The following is a 22,416-nucleotide window of genomic DNA, read 5'->3' as shown; positions in this document are numbered from 1 at the left end:
TCTGAAACCATCACATAGTCCCTGGGGCAACAAACTGTCTTTATGCTTAAGGAAAAAGGTCAAAAAGGATATATGATAGATTAATAAAAGAAGGAAATTATATTAGGTCACTGTCAAGTTCTTATTCTAAAAGTGTGGGGGGGGGGGAAATAACTGCAGCTTGATTCTAACTCCCCAAATTTTACAGGAGTTAAGGAAATGGATTTAGTTTTGTGGCTAGAGTTCTCAATCTTGTATTTCTTCCCTAGATGACTGGATACTCATTTTCATGAGTGTTTTCAGTTCTGCACTGGGTCATGTGAAGTTACAGGGCTTGGTACTAGAGAGGGACAAATAATGTAGAAGAAACTGGAAAAATAGTATTTTTGTATGTGTAGCATTTTGATTTTTTTAGGGGAAAAAATGATATTGTATATGGGATCTAAAGTTATATACCACACTCAGATAAAAGTTAACTTCCCACAGCTGTCATTCTTTTCTTTAAAAAGTTTATATGGAACATTCACCCAGTCAAAACCACCTCACACTCTTCATTGAAATATCATCCAGGCCTTTCCAAGACTACCCTGGACTGCTTTGGAATGCCATCAGAATGTTCTGTCAATGATAGACAACAGGATAATAAAACTCCCAGAGTCCATTCACATGAAAGGGAAAAGAGAAGGGGGAGCCATTCAAATTTCATTTTTTCCTTGGGGTTTGTGGTCTCTTTGGCCTCTGTCACCAAAAATTCCCCCAGGCTGCCTCCTTGACCCCTGAAGCTACCATGGCGTCCACTGCTGATCCTTGGTTTCCAGATCCATCAGGCTTGGCTCTGTTCAGGGTTATTTTGTTTCCATTGATGTCACCTTTCTCTGTGGTCTGTCTCACAGACATCAAAGCTCTGAGCTGCCAAAGTCCACAAAACTCTGAAGGATCTGTGGATACCACAAACTATGATACAAATCTTTCAAAATTTCTTCCATCATGTCTTTGGGTGGGCTTTTAATGCATGAGATTTTATAGAACTGATTTCTTGGAACTGCATTATCAGCCATTGGGTCTCTTTAACTCTATCTGGATGGCTCTGTCTTCATTCTCTGTTACAAAAATCTGTGGGAAGAATCTTCCACAGTGACAAATTCAATGAAATGTTAGCCCTGATTATTCTGGGATGAACTGATGGATGTCATCTTCTCAGGCACTTCTCTGTGGTGCTCTAGGTGACATTTAGCACTGTGGTTCTAGAGTTTGCCTACTTGCTCTTGTCCTACTCCAGGAGTTATTCTTTTTACTTCTAGAGTTCTCTTGTTTTTGGCTTTTCTTCCCTATTAAGTCCAGAATGAGCACTTGGCCACTGATTTCAGTGCCCTGCTTCTCTTCCAAGACCTTGAACATATGTATCCATCTTAAATTCAATGTAGGCAATTCCTTTGGGAAGCACCTATCCTTGGTGCTTCATTAGCATCTTCAAACATCTCCAGAAGCTCCTCTTAAATTATTTTATGTGGCAGATTCTTGGTCAAGAGCATCCTTGCATCTTGGTCTGTCTTGTTCCCTTTTGGTTTTTCCAGCTTAGTTTCAGAGCCATTGTTGAATTCTAGAGCCCCCATTTCCATGTCTTCAGTTGAGTCAAATTCCAAATTGGCCAACTTACTGGTGGTGCCAGTGTACAATACCAATGATAAAGTCTTTTGCAAAGAAGTCAGGTTCAACTTTGAGGTTTATGTTGCCAGTGAAGAAAGTGAAATTTTTGGACTCTTTAGTGTCCACATGTTTCTTGCCTATAGGGACCTTCTGTTTGCCCATTTTCTCTTTCCTGGTTGTTTTCTGGGCTCTTCTTCCTTCTCATTTTCCTCTCTATCATCATCTACTTCTTTCTCATCTTCATTGACTTTTCCCTCCTCCTCAGGTTCCCCATCTTTCCCGGCAGAAACCTTTTCTTTTGGATGTGTTGTATACATAACTTCTGAGGAGTCATTTCATCTTCATCCTTATCACTCTCCTAACTTTTTTTGTCTTGGAAACTGCCTTTTGTGGAATCCTTAACACTGGAATTCTTCTCACCTTGAAGTTATCCCTATTACAGGAAACTACAGTACACTGGCCCCAAATATAAAGTTCAACTGCTTTTTATACCTTGAAGGTAAAGATGATTTTAATATTAAAAAACAAACAAACAACTTTTAAACTTACAAATTGTAGCCCTTCGGTTGTACTTTGCTCTGTCCTTCTGTCAATCATAATTGGAATTTTGTGTCACCATCCTGAGGGTTCTGTGTTGAACACTTTTATGTTTGTTATTTAAGAAAATTCTTTGGTTCTGACCAATTGGCTGCTCTTGTTTGGTTTGGTGCTAGATGAAATTTGATTAATGATGTCCTTTTTTTTTTTTTAATTTAAAAATTTTACTTAGGAACAAGAGCAGCTTTACCGAAGGTCAGGTTTGGTGTCAGCAGCCACTTTTGAGCAGCCAAGTCGGTATGTCAAGCTGTGGGTGAAGATGGTGACTCCGCTGATTAAGAACTTCTTCTGAGTACAGAACCTTATGACCATTTGGTAGGTGAGATTTCTGCCCTTCTCGACTGAATCTCACTATTGTTTTGATCATTTCAAGTTGAGGCAGAGGTTAGCTCAATACAGTTCACTCAGGCACCTGAAATTTTTTTCATCACTTCATTGGATGAATCCAAAACAGTGTTGAAAGAAATGATGAATTTGAAAAAGAATGTTTTCATCTTCCAGCTAAGTTTTTTACAGCATATAGTAAGTGCTTAATAAATGCTCAATGCATTCTTGCTACAGATTTCCTGTGCTGGAGGAAAAGGATCAGAACCATTAAGATGGTAAAAAGATAATTTCAACTTTTCATCTTCTGACACTGCAAGTTGAAAGAACAACTCTGGCTTATTGCCACAGCTGGCTGTACTTAATAGCATGTGAGCCAAAGTCATCGGATTCTGGGGTAGCTTTCTTGCTGACGTCTTATTGACGTTCATGTAACTTAAAGCTAAGGAGAAGAGATGCTCTAGATTTGGATCAGTTAACTAATAGTAGTAGTGATCCTTGAGCAAGGGGCCCTTCCGTCTTTGATACCCAGCTGTTATTCGTACAGAACTTGATAAGAATAATACCTCTAGATTTCTTAATCTGATCTTTGACTTGAACTTTCAGTATGGGTTCCAGAAAGAACAACTGTCTGTTGTTAGAGGACTAGCTATATTGTCTTTTGTCCCTCTAGATGTAGCTGTTTATTCTGGTATCCAGTGGGTTTACTTTTTTACTTTGCAATTTCCCAGTGACAAAATTCTCTTACCAACCATGTAGATTTGGTATATTAGGTATATGGTGCCTTTGACAACAAGCAACTACCCCAGAACAGCTATGCACCATTTGTCAGGGGTAAGCTTCAAAGTAGTTATTAAATTTTCTTGTAAAACGATGAGACTAAAGAAACCAAAAGAATGTACAGAGCCAGCAAGGGCTGTGAATAGGAACTTAGATAAACAAGTTTAGCATTCCTTTATATTATGTGGGACCAATGTAAACAGTCTTGTGACATAGCTACAGCTTAAGAATTCAGCATTTCTGGCTCCATGTTCTGACTTCATTCTTTTTTTTCCTCTGATAATTCAAATTACCATTCTGGAGGTGTCCCATCAAGAAAACTAGGATAGTAACTCCTTTACTATCCGTTACATTGTAGTATAAAAATTAGAAATAGGCACTGTTAAAAATCAGTCACAGAAAAGCAAATTCTCAGTCATTGAAGCAGTTTTAAGTTGCAGAACAGTTTCCTTTCTAATCTGGGTTTTATCTTGGATACTTGATCTCAGACTTAAAAGCTTAATCATCCTTTGAAACATTTGGAGATAGTTTGGTCAGCTCTTTGGTCTTGGTGGGTGGGACAGCTCCCTTTCTTTGCCTAGGTAAGTGCACAAAAGACTAGCATCTGGACACCAGAAAGTAGGGTACAAATTACTTCTTCTGCTCTAAGGATAAACCTTAAGAGTTTCAGAGTTGATAAGGGAATTCATAGGCCACTAAATCCAATTTGGACTTTTTCTGGAAGACTTTCCACTACTTTTCATGGCAGTCCATTCCAGTTTTGGAAGAGCCTGATTGTTATAAAATGTTTTGTTTTACCAAGCCTAAATCTTTTCCTTTGCAATCTGTATTACTTATTCTTCTTTTTGTCCTTTAAGGCCAAGGCAGAACAAGTGTTCTTTAAAAACAGCAAATACCGTAAGACAGCTGTTGTCTACCCTGAATCTTCTATTCTTCAGCTTAAACACATCTAGTATACCTTCAATTATTATGTGTCATGAATTTCGGAAACTTGACCAGCTTGGTTACCTTCCACTTAATCACCTTAAGTTCAAGACTGATTAAGACATTCTAGATGTGATCTGGCCATGGCAAGGTACAACAGGACTATCACTTTTTGAGGATGTCATGACCTTCCTAGTCTTCCTTTCTGTAATAATAGAGGTAGTAAGAGTTGACACTAAACTAAAAGTTTTGCAGAGTGCCCTGCATGGATAGATATCATTATCCTCATTTTACAGATGGATTAAGTTCCAAGGTAGGATGTGAATCTACCCAGCTTTTTAAGTCGAAAGCATTAGCTACCTAGGTCTGGCCACTAAATATGTAGGATATATAGGCTTGACCACAGCTGTGTGTAAGTTGTCTAGCTTGGCATGATGGGTCTCTGTATCCTTCCATTTTATTAAGTTATTTCATGTTTAGAGTTTCTCATACCACTTACATTTAGGATAGTTTTAAGTACTTGAATATTTGAGAGTATTTAGAGGAAAAAATGATTTCTAAGGTCTGTCATATGATGACAGGCATCCACTGAATTCTTAATTTTCTTTTTTAAATATACATTGTTTTATGAATCATGTTGGGAGAGAAAAATCAGAGCAAAGAAAACCATAGGAGAGAGAAAAAAGCAGAAAAAAGTGAACTTTGCACATGCCGATTTATGTTCAATCTCCTTAGTTCTTTTTCTGGATACAAATGATATTTTCTGTCCAAAGTCTATTGGAATTGCTTTGAATCACTAAACCACTCACTGAGAAGAACCAAGTGTTTCATAGTTGATCATCATAGCACATTCTTGCTGTTACTCTTTTAAGTCTTATCTCACATTTGCCCCAATTTTTAATATACTTGAATATCACTTTTCATTCATGACCTGAAATTTTTCTTTAGGTGTTTTTTAGCTCTTCTCTGGACCTACCTTGTTTTTAAAGCTTTCCCATCTAATACTTCCTGCTTTACCTTCATATATATATTATATGTATATGTATTTTAATAACTTTTTATTGACAGAACCCATGCCAGGGTAATTTTTTACAATATTATCCCTTGCACTCACATCTGTTCTGATTTTTCCCCTCCCTCCCTCCACTCTCTCCCCCAGATGGCAAGCAGTCCTTTACATGTTGAATAGGTTACAGTATATCCTAGATACAATATATGTGTGCAGAACCGAACAGTTTTCTTGTTGCACAGGGAGAATTAGATTCACAAGGTATAAATAACCCGGGAAGAAAAACAAAAATGCAAGCAGTTTATATTCATTTCCCAGTGTTCTTTCTTTGGGTGTAGCTGCTTCTGTCCATCCTTGATCAATTGAAACTGAATTAGCTCTCTTTATCGAAGAGATCCACTTCCATCAGAATACATGCTCAAATAATATCATTGTCGAGGTATATAATGATCTCCTGGTTCTGCTCATTTCACTTAGCATCAGTCCATGTAAGTCTTGCCAGTCCTCTCTGTATTCATCCTGCTGGTCATTCCTTACAGAACAATAATATTCCATAACGTTCATATACCACAATTTACCCAGCCATTCTCCAGTTGATGGGCATCCATTCATTTTCCAGTTTCTGCTGCCACAAACATTTTGGCACATACAGGTCCCTTTCCTTTCTTTAGTATCTCTTTGGGGTATAAGCCCAGTAGAAACACTGCTGGGTCAAAGGGTATGCACAGTTTGATAACTTTTTGAGCATAGTTCCAAATTGCTCTCCAGAATGGCTGGATCTGTTCACAATTCCACCAACAATGTATCAGATTCCCTTTTTTCCCCACATCCCCTCCAACATTCTGCATTATCTTTCCCTGTCACTCTAGCCAATCTGACAGGTATGTAGTGGTATCTCAGAGTTGTCTTAATTTGCATTTCTCTGATTAATAATGATTTGGAGCATATTTTCATATGGCTGTAAATAGTTTTAATTTCTTCGTCTGAGAATTGTCTGTTCATATCCTTTGACCATTTATTTATCAAATGGAGAATGCCTGTTTTACCTTTTAAAGCTAGCTTTTCATAGTCAGATCTCTATCTTCTCAATTGAATGCAATTCTATTGAAATTGTCTTGGATCAACAACATATTGCTGAGAAAGAGCTAAGTATAAAATCGTAGCTGATTATCACATAATCTTGGGCAGCATTACTTCTGATTATAAATAGCCTGAGACTCATGTAGGACTCCCCTCTCCCTCCCCAACCCAGAAGTTGAAAAGACTAACTGCTACACCTTTAACTAGCTGGCTAGTGAGAAATGGTGATACCTCTTCCCATTCAACTTGTATTCATAAAATTGCTTTCCACAGTGCTTTGCTTTAGCAATAATTTAGTTTCCTCAGACTGAATGTCAGTGCAAAATAAGTCACTTCTGATAATTTATTATAGCTGCATCATTTTAAATAGAAATAAACTTAGGTCAGCTAATTAATGAATTTAGAACCCCAGACCACAAGTCTGAATCCATCCCCACCTTCCAACAGGATATATGTTAATGCTTATCTAATTATTTAAAAAAAAAAAAGCATATGTGAGTTTTTTGAAGGAGATGGTACTTGAACCAAGCCTTAAACTAATTGAAGTAGTATAGAGAGAGGTAAGAGAAGTTCCTCAGACATTAGGAAAATCTGTGTGAAAATGAGATGAAACATTGTGTATAGAGAGACATAGTGGACTGGGTTGGTTTGGCAGGAGAAAAGGATGAGAGGAGTGTGTTATTGGGCCTAGGAAGTGCTAGTTGGAGCAGATTGTGAAAGGCTTTAAAATGCCAAGTTGGGGGAGTCTTTATTTTTTACTTTGAGGCAGTAAAAAACCACTAAATCTTGTTTGAATAGGGAAGTGAAGCCTGTACTTTAGGATTGTCAACTTGGTAGCTTTCTTGGAACATCTTGGAACAACATTATACTCAAGATGGCAGGGAAATAATGTTATAGCAGATTCATTAAAAATGGCAACTGCAAGGAAGAAAAGTTTTTGTATTTGGACCACAAAATTTGAGTGAGTAATTTGCCTGTCCCCCAATGGTGTCTCCAAATGGAATGATAGAAAGGCTGTCGTCAGAGGACTTGCTTTTTACTGCTTGAGTTATGATCCATCTGAACATGTGAAGTGACCAGGGAAAGTAAGTATATGACTGCTAAGCCTCATCCCTGACAGACATATGGCAGCCAGAGGAGTATTTAGACTTTTGGGAAGTCAAGACCATATTGTTGATTCTGTTTTCCTTCATTGCTGGGAATCCCCTGACCCCAAAAAGCCTATTTCTTGTGGCTTTCAGGGCTTGAGGTGAGGTTAAAATACAAATAAATAAGACAATCATGACAAATTGGTATTAATATTTTAATCTGATACCTTTCCTCCCCCCAGTTAGTCCGAATGTTCTATGCCAAGAAACAACTTGATTATTTGAAAGAAAAATAAAAAGCAAATCCCCAAACCCCATATGAGCCCTGTTTAAAAAAAAAAAAAATACAAGCTGTGGAGCTGAGTTTCTAATTTGTAGTTGTGGTTAAGCCATTAATCTGGCACAGGGGATCATGGGTGGCAGATGTAGAACCCAGGGAGGAGAAAATTAAACCTGTAAGAGCAATGCAACAGCTGCTAGAATCCACTTAGCTGCTTTTTCTTTGGTCTTGAGGTTAAAAGTCCAGACGTAAGTGGGTCCACGGATTCGGGTTTTGTAGACAGGACATTCATATATATTCTTGGTGTCCATACGGTCTACAGGAATGGCTTTGATGAAGACGACGGGCATGGGTGGTGTTAACTCCTTCAGCCGAGCTTCTGCAATGACTCCAGTTTGGGTATCCCAGCGAGCCCCTGCAATCAACAACAACAACATGCTTCAGGCCCAAGGCCTGTGTGAAGGCTGCTATTTCCCATTTGGTGTGCTGGCAGTAGTAAGTCAGGGAAGGGGGAAGGGAGAGGCCCTGTCTTTGCTCCTTCCTGCCCTTGGAGAAGTGCTTATGAGACACGAGTCTTGGCTCCTGAAGAGTAGAGGCTTTTTGCCAGGGCCTGAACTGGCACAGAAATAGCTAAAAATGGAATTTGCTAAAAATAGGGTTTCATAGGGGTAATTACGTGCACGTTACAACTGACTCGGTTAACCCACTATGCACTCAGGAATTATTTAACACAAAACCTTCAGATGAATGAAGTTCTCTTGAGTTTCATCTGTTTAAAATTGATATTTCCAGAGCCTGATCCCTCAGCCTTCTATTTGCTGTGGCAGGAAATCACAGCTCTAGCAGAGAGAGAGAGAGAGAGAGAGAGAGAGACACCAATCCTTCATACCTATATTTCATACAGACATATATCTGTCTGTCTTGTGTGTGTATATATCCATAAATATATATTATTAAAGGTATTTGCTTTTAACCAAACCATTATTTCTACTTATCCTATTTAATGATGTTTTTATTTTCTGCCTGAAATTCCAAAATAAATACTGACAAGTGGTTGCAATTGTGCCTTTTCTTCAATGATGTGGGAAATGGGGAGCCTTCTCTGTTCTTCTTGGCATTACATCGACATTCTCCCAGATTTAAGGGATAAAATCAGTCATTCATTCATATCAGTTGGTAGGAGGGACATAAGGAGAGAATGTGGGGATGTTTGTAGAATTATTGAAATTCAGCTCAATGAACTGTGCCCAACCTCCTCTTCCCTAAATGCTTTTTTTGAGAAGTTTGATCACAGCCTCTCTCCCTTCAGCCTCTTGGTTCTCCATATGCATGGATAACTTCCTGGGACTTACTTACCTTAGAAGGGAAGGGCAGATATCCTGCATCTTTTACTTCAAAGGTCATTTTGCTTGACACAAAAGTGTTACAGGAAAATAGTCATCAATTGGAAGTGACCAAAACTTGAACTCCCTCTCCATTCTTATAAAAGGTTTTAAACTTTTCTTATAAAAGGGCTGCATTTTGCAAGAGGCAATATATGTCATAATGGCTAGAGAGCTAGCCTTAGAAAAACTTGGTTCAAATGTTGTTACACAGGACAAGTGTGTAACACTGTTTTTTAGATAGCACTCACAGGGAAGGGGACCTGGAGAGGTTGCTGATTGATATATGTATTAGTACATCTATACATATAAGCTTCCTGAACTATTGAAATACCAGATCTCTTTCAAAAAATAAATTAATTTTAAACCCAAGACAATCAGAATGGTTTCTCTCTGCAATCCTGTTGGGATGTATTCTCAGAATCATTGTTTCCCTTGTCCATCTAGCTCCAGGCCATGAATCAGGTCACATCTACTAAAAGTGGCTTTCACCTCTTACTGTTCTTTACCCCAGCTTTACATAATTACTTGCTGAAAGCTTTGAGACTCATCTGTTTGAATTGTAGAATTCTCACAAAGTTTTGTTAGGTTGCTTTTTTACCTTCCATAAAGAGGCCGTAGACATAGGCCCCTTCCCTCGGAGGGGCGGTCATATCGTCCTTGGCTTTCTTGGTCACTTCTACAGCAAGGCACATCTTATCTAGGGGCCACTCATTTTTTCTGGCCATGGATTGCATGATAGCAGTGAGGAAGGATTGGGGATTAAAGAAGCCAGCCAACCACACTGTCGTGGGTAGGGCAAAATCTGTTGTCCAGGCCTCAAGTTCCTGGGAAGGAAACATGGAGAGAGATTTGTGAATAAGCAGCCCTTGTCTTGAGCCTCACTAAGCAGAGGTAATGCTAGAATGCTTCCTTCCCTTGCCTGTCAGGCCAGCGAGTGGACAGGGTTTTACAAAGAGCAATCAATGAAGCTGCACTGCCTTCCTATGTATGACGTAGGTTTGCTGTTCGGCTCCATTTTAAATGAGAGAACAGGAAAAGAAGGGTCAAGAAGGGACTTACTTAAAATTGAAACTTAGTTAGATTAGACGTTCTAACAAGACACTAAAGTCATCCTGCTTAGTGGCAGCAGTGGACTCAATCCTGCACACACTTCACTTTGTGTCTACCCTTGCTCACGTTGGGAGTATCTCACAATTTTCATGTTGGTGAAAACTATCCTCCCTTCATATTTGTTTATTTTTTAAAGAGGAAATGCTTCCATTGTTATAGAAAGTCTTGAGGGTTATGGGCCAGGCCTTTTCTGCCATATAATGACAAAAGGCTAAGTTGACAGTTGTAGTTTTAGAGACTTTGAAGAGAAATCATTTCTCAAGCCTTCTTCTTCTAGCGGGCCTGGGAGTTAGTGATCCCTCACTTTAGAGATCCTTGGTCCTGGACCAAACAGAAAAGCCAGAAAAGAAGAAACTACTCACTCTGATCCGAAGAATGAGGTCAGCATACCAAGCTGCCAGACCCATCATAGAGGGGTAAGCCCGAGCTACCCATGCATCAGGCACATTGTCATAAAACAGTGCATTGGAAAGATCTTCCATGTCTGTTGTGATGGTTAATTCCCCCTAAGGAACACAAAAGAAACCCAGGTAGAAATGGGCCTATATCAGCTCATCATCACATGTACTGCAAATGGGACAGGTGGCTAACTTGTCATTTAAGTTGGCTCAAGGTATGTGTGGCCTGATTTTGCTATGGCAACTGAATCACAGAGATCAATATGAAAAGTAGTGTGAGCCTGGTAAGGACCCAGATACTAGATGCACATGTTATTGTTCCAGAAATGGAGGGAAGGGTAATAAGCATTTGCATAGCAAATACTATATATGCTATCTCTGATTGCATGTATGGTAATAGTATAAAGGGAACCCCAGAATGCCTGGAAGATCTGCTTATGGTGGGCTTCAGTTTCTTTCTTACTCAATTCCATAGTATTTAGGATACAGTTTCATGTAGATAGCACTGTATTAGGAAAAGATGTGAAGGAACATGGGGATTTTGTTTGTTTGACAGTACAGGGAGCCATACCCACTGTGGGTAATTTTTTCCCTAAGCCAGATCTTCATTTACATTTCATATTTTTTCACCTTTAATCCCAGATTCAGCTCCTTCAGTGAACGGCGCATTTCATTAGTCAGGATGTTCATTCTTTCACATTCTTGAAAGGCGACTACTACATAGGGTGTCTTTTCAGCTGCCTTTGACATAATTTCGGTCATGTTAAATGTCTCGGGGAGCTTATCAAGGATTTCATCCAGTACAGCTTTGACCTGCAAAATCCCAACATATCCCCCATTACTTGTCACTAGGCTAGAGGGTCTTTGTTTTGCATTATTATAGTTGTGGAAGTAAAAAAAAAATTTTTTTTTTCATGTCTTGCTATGTGGAAGGTCAGTTTTCCTGACCAAAATATTCATAAATCAGGGTTTCTGAAGGAAATACAAGGAGAGGCCTAGTCTGGCTGCCACCAGAAAATGGTTTGATCCTTTAGGGTTCAACTGAAACAGGATGACACTGTCCCTGCTTTTTTGTAATCTTTAGGGTTTAGGAGCTTTCAGCAGAAGTCATGAAAAGTTATCGTTTAGTAAACAAACAAACAAAAACCATCCAAATATGTCTCAGTCCTGATTCTTCATTACCAAGGATTTCTAGATGTTGCCAAAATTTTCTCATTTATATAGCATGATGTGAGAGACCAAGAAGGAAGAGTTGTATAGCAACCAGCTAAAAACATTGGGTTTTTTATAATCTGAGGACTGAGAGATCAAAAGTTTCCCCATTTGTCCTTTCCCTCAATCTGTGTCTGAGATATTTAATTAAAAATTTCCTGCCTTTTCCTCCCGAGATACTCCTGTTCCTGCTCCTGAGTCAGATTCTTTGGGCTGCATTTCCAGAACAGTTCGGAATAGCTTCTCAGAGGTGACTGTCAAGAAACCAATTTCTGCATTGGGGTGCAGACCATATAAATAGGGACTTTCAGGTGGCAAGTTTTCATCTATGTATTCGTGGTAACCCTGGAGGGGGGAAAAGAACCCAATAATAGGATTTAAGAAAGAATGCATCTGAAACCAAGATGATATTGCTAGACAATGTGCCCCTCATATTTACTAAAAGGTTTTGTATCTGATCTTCCCAAACTCCAGTTCCAGCCTCTTCACCAATCCCAAATCCCCATGCTATTTATGGTTACTCCCACTTCCTACCCACTACAAGTAGAAAATTTCCTCTTATTGTATTTCAAATCTCGAGTTATTTTAGTTTCCTTGGTTCTTTACTCAATTATTGATAATCCATTTATATTGAAAGACTCCTATCAAAGAACCCACGGGGGTGGGGGGGTGGGGATTAACCTTTTCTGATACTGTGCTCATGTTTAATTTGTTAGCCATTCCTGAGGGGCATGGTTACTCACTTTGTAATCTAAGTTAGGAGGGATCAGAAATCCAGGGGCCAAGAGCAACTCTCCTTCCAGCATCTCTGTTCGAATGTATTCTCCCAGGTATGTCCGACAGAGTCGGCGGTCCCAGTCATCTGTGATGTGGCCTCCATACATAATTTCCCCAAAAAGGTAGCGTAGATCATCCCATGGTACCTTAGGAGAGGCACAGAGAGGTCAGAATAAGAATGTTCACTTTTTTTCTACATGTTATAATTTTCTTTATAATTGCCAATAAATGCTTGATGTTTGTTGATTGTGCCATCTTTATCTATTCTCATGACCCTTCACTTTCTTTTTAAGTTGTCATTGCTCTTTCCTTTTCCTGCTTTATTTTATCAGCACACAAGAGTCACTGCTTGCTTGATTTCCTTTTTTCCCCCTAAATTGGATTTTTGGGGGTGCATACTATCTTCCCATTGACCTCAAAGTTGCTATTTTCTCAGCATCAAGCCAATTCTGTACTTAGCTCAAATGCCCCAAGGGTCTTCAAACTAGGGTAGCGGGCCAGATGCAGCAGCTGAGGACGTTTATCCCCCTCACCCAGGGCTATGAAGTTTCTTTATTTAAAAGCCCACAAAACAAAGTTTTTGTTTTTACTATAGTCCGGCCCTCCAGTCTGAGGAACAGTGAACTGGCCCCTTATTTAAAAAGTTTGAGGATCCCTGGCCAATTAAGGATTCCTAAATGAAAGCACATATTAAGCCATTAATCTCCTACCTCTGCTGTGAGAGATCTAACATCACTGATTTGGCTTTATGAGATAAGGAAGATTCTGATGACCTTTCCTGATCATGGTTTATTCCCCAGTGCATCTCAGCTCCAAAGGTAAGTTCAATGCCAGGAAATAGTTCAATAGTGAGAAAGTGGGATTGCTTTACTAGAAGAAAGAGTCAGTCCCTGTGGGGAACTTTTAGAAGAATTTATTTATATAGGATCATAGATTTAAAGCTAAAAAGGACCTTAGAGAGGATATTTTCTTTTTAAAGAGTAAACTGAGGCGCAGGTGATACTGGGCCAGTGATAACAGCATCCTTCTTCTCCTCAAACCATACACGAGGATCCCTGTGATCTGCCTGACTCAGAAAACTACATATTAACATTATCTATGTTCTACTGTATTATTTTGTTAAATATTTCCCAATTTCACTTTAATTTGGTTCGCAGTGCAATGCAGGACCAAATGTTTGATATCTCTGTCTAAGATTACACACCTAATAAGTAGCAGAGCTGGAATAAATACAGTTCCCTCCACTAAATCAAGGCTTTATTTCACATGATTTTTCCCTAGTAGATTGTAAACCCTTTTGAGGGCAGAGACCTTGATGTGGCTTTCTATCTCTCCTGGTACTCAGTTTGTATAAGATAATTAATAAATGTTTGTTAAATTTGTTTTGTTTAGTATCCTAAGCAGATGGATAGTAAAGGAGCAGAACCATCAGACTGAGCATGGGAGCCTGGAAAAGCTAGTGCTCAGATTGTGCTTTGTCACCTGAATGTCCTGCATCCAATATCCTCAAGTAATGATCAGAGCTCAAACCAGAAAGGAAATACAAATGAAGAGGTGAGCCAGTGAAGGATTAAGCATTGAACATATGTATAAAAATGATAAAGCAGGAAAAAGAAAAAGTAATTTTTAATGTGGGTTTAATGACCTATCTAGGGCCTGCTTTCTGTGTAATGGTTACCTGATGTTTATACCTCTGAAAGAGGGGGAGAGAAAGAAGTTCATAGTAAGAGAGTGAAGTGCTTGTAAATTGCTTTTAATTAAAAAAAAAATCTTTCCTGAAAAGAAAATTGCTAAACAGTTGCAAATCTTTTCTTCTAACTAAAAGATGATTCTAAGTTTTTGGCAGAAATTTCAACTAGAATCTTGTTATATAATGAGACCTACCCTTCCTCTGGAATAGTTTTTCCAGGACTCCTAAATGCTTTTTTAGAGAAGCCAAGTGAACATTAATCCTCAGACACAAGTCACTTTAATTTCCTCATCTGTGATGAGGATAAAACCTTACAAGGTGATTGTAAGGCTAAAACAAGGGATTTGTAAAACTCAAGTTACTTACTAATATTAGTTATTATTATTATAACCCATTTCTGCCCATTAAAATCCTCATGGGCAAACTATTTCAACAAAAAGAGAAAGCAAAAGACTTCTGATTTTTGGCTCAATTTATGTTGTGTGTGTGTGTGAAGGTATTATCATAAGATTTCTTTTCCCTGGTAATGTTAATGTGAGTAAACTACATTAGAGCTTTATAAATATCTATAGCCAACTCTAGATTGGGGTCAAGGAATGATTGTAATTCAGAGATCCCGTCTTACACATCTTAAGTGATTTATCTTTTTAGTCCCAAATAAGATGTTAAAAGTGTTTCAATCTTTTCTTCCTGCCTTTGCACACCCCCTAGTGGAGCCTTCGATCATATACGCTTGCTATTGCCACCACCTCTCTGCATAAGAATGCAGAGAAAGTAAACTTGAGAGTTAAGCAGGGCTGAGTCAGAGGTGGCCCCTCTTCCCTACTCTTCCATTCCAAATGAAATATTAGATTTAAAATCTCAATCTTGAGACCTCCTTAGCGATGGAGTGAGATTCTTAAATGCAAATTTATGTGAGGATGAAGGCCTCACTTTGTTTGAAACAGACTGTAGCTCTTAAAGCATTGCCCTGCAGTATAACTTCAGCTATCAGTGGCAGCAGTCTTTTTTTATTTTATTTTTTTTAATTATAGCTTTTTATTTACAGGTTATATGCATGGGTAATTTTATAGCATTGACAATTGCCAGACCTTTTGTTCAATTTTTCCCCTCCTCCCCCTCCCACCTCCTTCCCTAGATGGCAGGATGACCAGTACATGTTAAATATATTAAAGTATAAATTAAATACAAAATAAGTTTACATGACCTAACCATTATTTTGCTGTAGAAAAAGAATCGGATTCTGAAATACTGTATAATTAGCCTGTGAAGGAAATTAAAAAAAAAAAAATACAGGCAGGCAAAAATATAGGGATTGGGAATTCAATATAATGGTTCTTAGTCATCTCCTAGAATTCTTTCACTGGGTGTAGCTGGTTCAGTTCATTACTGCTCCATTGGAACTGATTTGGTTCATTTCATTGCTGAAGATGGTCAGGTCCATCAGAATTGATTATTATATAGTATTGTTGTTGAAGTATATAAGGATCTCCTGGTCCTGCTCATTTCACTCACCCTGAGTTTGTGTAAGACTCTCCAGGCCTTTCTGAAATCATCCTGTTGGTCATTTCTTACCGAAAATAATATTCCATAATATCCATATACCACAATTTATTGAGCCATTCTCCAATTGATGGGCATCCATTCAGTTTCCAGTTTCTGGTCACTACAAAGAGCACTGAGTGACAGCAAGTCTTAATATGATTTTCTCTGCAGGCAATGATCTCTACAAACATCACTAGGTGCTATAGGACCTCTCATCTTGGTTTCTCTTTTTAACACTAGCTGTCTTGGGCCTGGATTTTGGTTGTTCTGCTTTTTAAGTGGAAGGGAACAGAGCAACTTTAAACAGCTTCAGCCATCATTTATGATCTGCTTTGGTATTTATAAAAATGCTCATAGTGGAAGGGATATGCCTTGTGCTAGGGGAGAAATGAATAAGATGATTCTTACCTTCATGGAATTTGGAATCTAGTAAGGACTCTGGCAGAACTAATTGATGTATCAATTTAAAAAAGGTGAAAACCAAGTGCAGGATGGAGGGAATTGTTTTTTTTGTTGTTTTTTTTTTTTTTTTTTTAATAATTATAACTTTTTTATTGACAAAGCCCATGCCTGGGTAATTTTTTACAACATTATCCCTTGCACTCACTTCTATTCCAACTTTTTCTCTCCCTCCCTCCACCCCCTTCCCCAGATGGCAAGCAGTCCTATACATGTTAAATATGTCACAGTATATCCTAGATACAATATATGTGTGCAGAACCGAACAGTTCTCTTGTTGCACAGGAAGAATTGGATTCAGAAGGTAAAAATAACTCGGGAAGAAGAACCAAAATGCAAACAGTTTACATTCATTTGGGGGAATAGTTTTTGATTGGGAATCAAAATAAGCTTTATGGAGGCTGTGAAATTTGAGTGTGGCCTTAAAGGATAAGAAAGAATCAATCGAAGGTAGAAGGTGAGAGAGCCTAAAGGAGTAGAAATAGTAATGAGAACAATAATGGAGAATGACATACCTCGAGTTAAGTCTTGAGGATTACAACTAGAAAGATTACCACCAAACTGCAGAATCAAATCTAGGCTAAGGAATTTAAACTTTTGGCACTGGGGAGCAACTCAAGACCCCTGAGCAGAGTGGGAAAGTGGCTACGTTGAGGCATAATCAATCTGGTATGAAAGGAGGATGGTTTCATAGGTACCAGAAAGAGTATCTTCAATGAAGACCCTGATAGGTAACAGGTAGGGGATTTGTTGTTCAGTTATTTCAGTCATTATCTAATTCTCAGTGATTCCATTTGGGAGTTTCTTGTCAAAAGATACTGGAGTGGTTTGCCATTTCCTTCTCCAGCTCATTTTACAGATGAGGAAACCGAGGCAAACAGGGTTAAGTGACTTGCCTGGAGTCACATTGCTGCTGTGTGTCCAAGGCTGAATTTGAAATTGGGTTTTCCTGACTTCAGGCCTGGTATTCAATTGTGCCATTTAGCTGTCCTCTAATAATTAAGAGTAGTGACAACTGTATTAAGTAGTTATGGAAATGTCAAGGAAGCCATGTGTAAATTGTTTTTTCCCCCTCAGGGCACAAGACATCTGTTATTTATTTACACAGAAAATCCCTTCAACCAGGTACACCTGGTAGATATATCCCTCATTATGTATTCTAGGAGTGGCATGTGGTGAGGTGTTTTCAGGAAAGGGCAAGAGCAAAGGTCATGCTTCTGCCTTCTGATTTTCCCCTATGCAACTCCCTTCCTGACACAAGACAGGGCTTGCCCTCATGTGGTGAGGTTAACAAAAAACTGACAGAGAGCTGTCATATTAATAACCCACAACCTCAGGGAGGAAAAATTGACTTTGTGATCATCATGTAAGTTGCTCTTAGGCAAGCTTTTTTTTTTTTTTTTTTTTACCTTGGGATTTGCTTCCAGGTAATTAAAAAGAACACTGATAGAGATGGTTAGGTCTCCATTGTTGAAAGGGTAGATTCTGTTCCAACCTTGAGCTCCAAATTTACGCCTCTCTGCCACTACGGCGTGGAAATAACAGAGGGCAAACAGTATGCATTTAAATTCAATTTCCTTGGTGCACATTTCCAATGTATCCTAAGAAAGAGATAGGTTAAAAAAGTCAGATCCCAAGTTTTTATTCTAAAGGTTTGACTAAACCATCCTTGTATAATAAAATTTCAACAAAGAGAGAGAATAAAGGGAGTGATATTTTGTTTGAGAAGGGCATCAAATTTTTCTATTAATGGAATGTTGGCCAAATACTTTACTAAGAAACTGAATAATTTGCTAATTGCCAGGCAAATCTCAAATATCTAATTGAGGGGTGAAAGATGGGATAAGCTTGAATTAGTGAAAAGATTGAAATAATAATTTATAAAGAAGATATGGTTTTATTATTTTCAAATACACAGAATAACAAAACTTCAAAGCTGTGATCAAGCTGGGAACTCTAACATACCTATCTTACAAGTTTGTTTTGAGGATCAAATGAGATAGCACTATATAAATATTGGCTATTGTTATTATCATCATTGCAAATGACTATATAAGTTCATTTATATTTATCATTATTGAGCGATTTTTGCAATATAAATATGCTTTAGTGCTTTTAAAAAGTTTGTCAAAATGAACCTAACATTTTATTAGTATTATAATCGTGTTTCTTGCTTTTCTTTTTTATTTCCAGCATGAACACATGTCTGTTGCTTAATGTATTCTTGTTTTCTGACTGTAATGAGCCTTAATTTTTTTTTTTTTAAAGGCTTTTTCTTCAAGGCTTTGACTTTTTTTTTTTTTTTTTTTTTTTTTTTAAGGAATGAATTATCTCACTATGTGTTCCCTGGTCATTTTTTAAAGCTTTTTTATTTTCAAAATATATGCATATATAGTTTTCAGCATTCACCCTTACAAAACCTTGTGTTGCAATTTGTTTTCCTTTCTCCCCTACCCCTCCCTTTATTTGATAACAGATAATCCAATATATGTTAAACATGTGCAATTCTTCTATACATATTTCCATAAGTATCATCTACTAAAGAAAAATCAGATCAAAAAGGAAAAAAATGAGAAAGAAAACAAAAAGCAAGCAAATAAGAACAAAAATAGTGAAAATACTGTGTTGTGATCCACACTCAGTTCCCATAGACCTCTCTCTGGATGCAGAGGTCTCTCTCCATCACAAGTTTATCGGAACTGATCTGAATCACCTTGCTGTTGAAAAGAGCCACTTCTGTTAGAATCAATCACCGTATAATCTTGCTGTTGCTTTGTACAATGTTCTCCTGATTCTACTCACTTCACCTAGTATTAGTTCATATAACTCTCTCCAAAACTTTTTGAAATCAGCTTGCTGATCATTTCTTATAGAACAATAATATTCCATAACATTAAATTACCATAATTTAGTCAGCCACAACTCCAACTGAGAGGGCAATCACTCAGTTTTCAGTTTCTTTTCACTACAAAAAGGGTTGCTACACACATTTTTATACATGTGGGTCCTTATCCCTTTCTTATGATGTCTTTGGAATACAGGCCCAGTAGAAACACTGCTGGACTAAAGGTTATGCACAGTTTATAACTCTTTGAACATAATTCCAAATTGCTTTTCAGAATGGTTCACAACTCTACTAACAATGTTTTATTGTCTCAGTTTTCCCACATCCCCTCCAACATTCGTCATTACCTTTTCCTATTATTTTACCCAATCTGAGGTATGTTCCTAAGAGTTATCTTAATTTGCATTTCTCTGATCAATAGAGATTTGGAGCATTTTTTCATATAACTACAAATGCTTTTAATTTCTTCATCTGAAAATTGTTCATATTCTTTGACCATTTGTCAATTTGAGAATGGCTTGTGTTCTTATGAATTTGAGTCAATTCCCTATATATTTTAGAACTGAGGCCTTTATCAGAATCTTTTGATATAAAGATTTTTTCCCAGTTTATTGCTATCTTGTCTGCATTAGTTTTGTTTATACAAAACCTTTTTAACTCAATATAATCAAAATTATCCATTTTGCAATCCATAATGTACTTTAGTTCTTTTTTGGCCACAAATTCCTTCCTTCTCCACAGATTTGAGATGTAAACTATCCTTTATTTTTATTTTTTTGTTTTTGTTTTAGTTTTTTTTGATTTGCTTATAATGTCATACTTTATGTCTAAATCATGGACCCATTTTGACCTTATTTTGGTATAGGGTATTAGGTGTGGGTCACTGCCTAGTTTTTGTCATACTAATTTCCAATTTTCTCAGCAGTTTTTGTCAGATAGTTAGTTCTTATCTCAGAAGCTAGGGACTTTGTGATTTATCAAAGATTAGATTACTATAGTCATTGACTATTGTGTCTTTTGAACCTATTTCATTGATCAACTACTCTATTTCTTAGCCAATACCAAATGGTTTTCATAACCGCTGCTTTAAAATATGCTTTTATGTCTGGTATAGCTAGGCCACCTTCATTTGTATTTTTTTCATTAATTCCCTTGAAATTCTCGACCTTTTTTTTTCTTTCAAATGAACTTTTTTTTTCTAGCTCTGTAAAATAATTTCTTGGGAGTTTGATTAGTATGGCACTGAATTAGATTAATTTAGGTAGAATTTTAATTTTTATTATATTAGCTCGGCCTACCCATAAGCACTTTTATATTCTTGTAGTTGATTAGATCTGACTTTATTTATGTCAAAAGTGTTTTGTAATTGTGTTTATATAGATCTTGACTTTGTTTTGGTAGGTGGATTCCAAAATGTTTTATATTTATTTATATTATATATAAAATAACTGTAGATAAAATGTTTTATATTATCTATAGTTATTTTAAATGGAATTTCTCTTTTTATCTTTTGCTACTGGACTTTGTTGGCAACATATAGAAATGTTGATGGTTTATGTACATTTATTTTTTATCCTGCAACTTTGTTAAAGTCGTGAAATTGTTTCTAGGAGTTTATTAGTTGATTCTCTAAGAGTCTCTAAGTATACCATGATATCATCTGCAAAGAGTGATTAGGTTTTCTCATCACCTACTCTAATTCCTTTAACTTTTTTCCTTCTCTTATTGCTAAAGCAAAGATTTCTAATACAATATTAGATAATAATGGTGATAGTGGGCAACCTTGTTTTACCCCGATCTTATTGGAATAGTTCTAGTTTATCCCCATTACATATGATGCTTGATGATGGTTTTAAATAGATGCTATTGATCATCTTAAGGAAAACTCCATTGCTTCCTATGCCCTCTAATATTTTTAATAGGAATGAGTATTAGATTTTTTTCAAATGCTTTTTCTGTATTTATTGAGATAAACATATGATTTCTGTTAGGTTGAGTATTGATATAGTCAATTATGCTAATGCTTTTTCTAACATTGAATCAGCCCTGCATCTCTGGTAAAAATCTTACAATTGGTCATGGTATATTATCCTGGTGATAAGTTGCTATAATCTCTTTGCTAATATTTTATTTAAAATTTTTGCATTAGAAAAATTGGTTTATGATTTTCTTTCTCTATTTTGACCCTAACTAGTTTAGGTATTAGTACTATGTCTGTGTCATAAAAGAAATTTGGTAGGACACCTTTCTCTATTTTTTCCAAATAGTTTGCATAATACTGAATTAATTGTTCATTAAATGTTTGGTAGAATTCATTTGTAAATCCATATGGCCCTGGAGATTTTTTCTCAGGGAGTTGATTAATAGCTTGTTCAATTGCTTTTTCTAAAATGGGATTATTTAAGTAATTTATTTCCTCTTTTGTTAATCTGGGCAATCTATATTTCTGTAAATATTCATCTATTTCACTTACATTATCAGATTTATTGGCATACAGATGGGCAAAGTAGCTCCTAATTATTGCTCTAATTTCTTCTTCATTGGTGGAAAGTTCACCCTTTTCATTTTTGAGACTAACAATTTGATTTTCTTCTTTCCTTTTTCCTAATCAAATTAACTAAAGATTTATCTATGTTTTTTTTCCTCTTAGTTTTACCAACTCTTAGTTTTGTTTATTAGTTCAATAGTTTTCTTTCACTTTTTTTTACTCTCCCCTTTTATTTTCAGAGTTTCAAATTTGATACTTAATTGGTTTTTTTTAATTTGTTCTTTTTCTAGTTTTTTTTTTAATTGCATGCCCAATTCATTGATCTTTTCTTTCTCTATTTTATGCAATAGCATCTAAAAATATAAAATTTCCCCTAAGAACTGCTTTGGCTGCATTCTATAAATTTTGGTATGTTGTCTCATTGTTGTCATTCTCTAGAATGAAATTATCAGTTGTGTCTGTGATTTGTTGCTTCACCTACTCATTCTTTAGGATCAGATTATTTAGTTTCCAATTAATTTTTGCTTAATTTTTTTCCCTGGTCCTTCATTACATGTAATTTTTATTGTATCATGATCTGAAAAAAAACTACATTTATTGTTTCTGCCTTTCTGCATTTGATTTTGAGGTTTTTATGCCCTAATACATGGTCAGTTTTTGTATAAGTTCCATTTTCTCCATTCAGTTTTTTCCAGAGAGCTATCATACCTAACTTTTCTAAAATTCTATTTACCGCCTTAACTTCTCTCTCATTTATTTTGTGCTTCAATTTATCTAGTTCTGATAGAGCAAGGTTGAG

General features: G+C 36.8%; 2 protein-coding genes across 7 annotated transcripts in view; one reads left to right on the top strand and one right to left on the bottom strand.

Moving 5' to 3' along the window:
• The window catches only part of PGS1 (phosphatidylglycerophosphate synthase 1), a 48,021-nt gene extending 39,253 nt beyond the window's left edge, over positions 1 to 8,768 (top strand). For 2 of the 6 annotated variants that reach the window (XM_051995476.1, XM_051995478.1), the window contains exons 9-10: positions 2,396 to 2,538; positions 8,031 to 8,768. In XM_051995476.1, the coding sequence (XP_051851436.1) occupies positions 2,396 to 2,515 (120 nt within the window). In that variant the 3' untranslated portion in view covers positions 2,516 to 2,538; positions 8,031 to 8,768. Of the gene's footprint in view, positions 1 to 2,395; positions 2,539 to 8,030 lie in introns of those variants that run through there. The other 4 variants (XM_051995482.1, XM_051995477.1, XM_051995480.1 and 1 more) reach the window with 3 other exon arrangements.
• DNAH17 (dynein axonemal heavy chain 17) overlaps positions 7,625 to 22,416 on the bottom strand; it is a 299,993-nt gene continuing 285,201 nt past the window's right edge. Inside the window, exons 74-80 of the mRNA XM_051995475.1 lie at positions 17,694 to 17,885; positions 12,557 to 12,736; positions 11,976 to 12,158; positions 11,232 to 11,414; positions 10,566 to 10,709; positions 9,692 to 9,917; positions 7,625 to 8,123 (exon numbers count right to left, since the gene is read on the bottom strand). Coding sequence (XP_051851435.1) covers positions 7,876 to 8,123; positions 9,692 to 9,917; positions 10,566 to 10,709; positions 11,232 to 11,414; positions 11,976 to 12,158; positions 12,557 to 12,736; positions 17,694 to 17,885 — 1,356 coding nt within the window. The 3' untranslated portion in view covers positions 7,625 to 7,875. The remainder of the gene's footprint in view (positions 8,124 to 9,691; positions 9,918 to 10,565; positions 10,710 to 11,231; positions 11,415 to 11,975; positions 12,159 to 12,556; positions 12,737 to 17,693; positions 17,886 to 22,416) is intronic.

Source organism: Antechinus flavipes, chromosome 4 (assembly GCF_016432865.1).
Source record: "Antechinus flavipes isolate AdamAnt ecotype Samford, QLD, Australia chromosome 4, AdamAnt_v2, whole genome shotgun sequence".
NCBI lineage: Eukaryota > Metazoa > Chordata > Mammalia > Dasyuromorphia > Dasyuridae > Antechinus > Antechinus flavipes.
The sequence above is the reverse complement of the archived record's forward strand: the minus strand, read 5'-3'. Positions and strand labels throughout refer to the sequence as shown.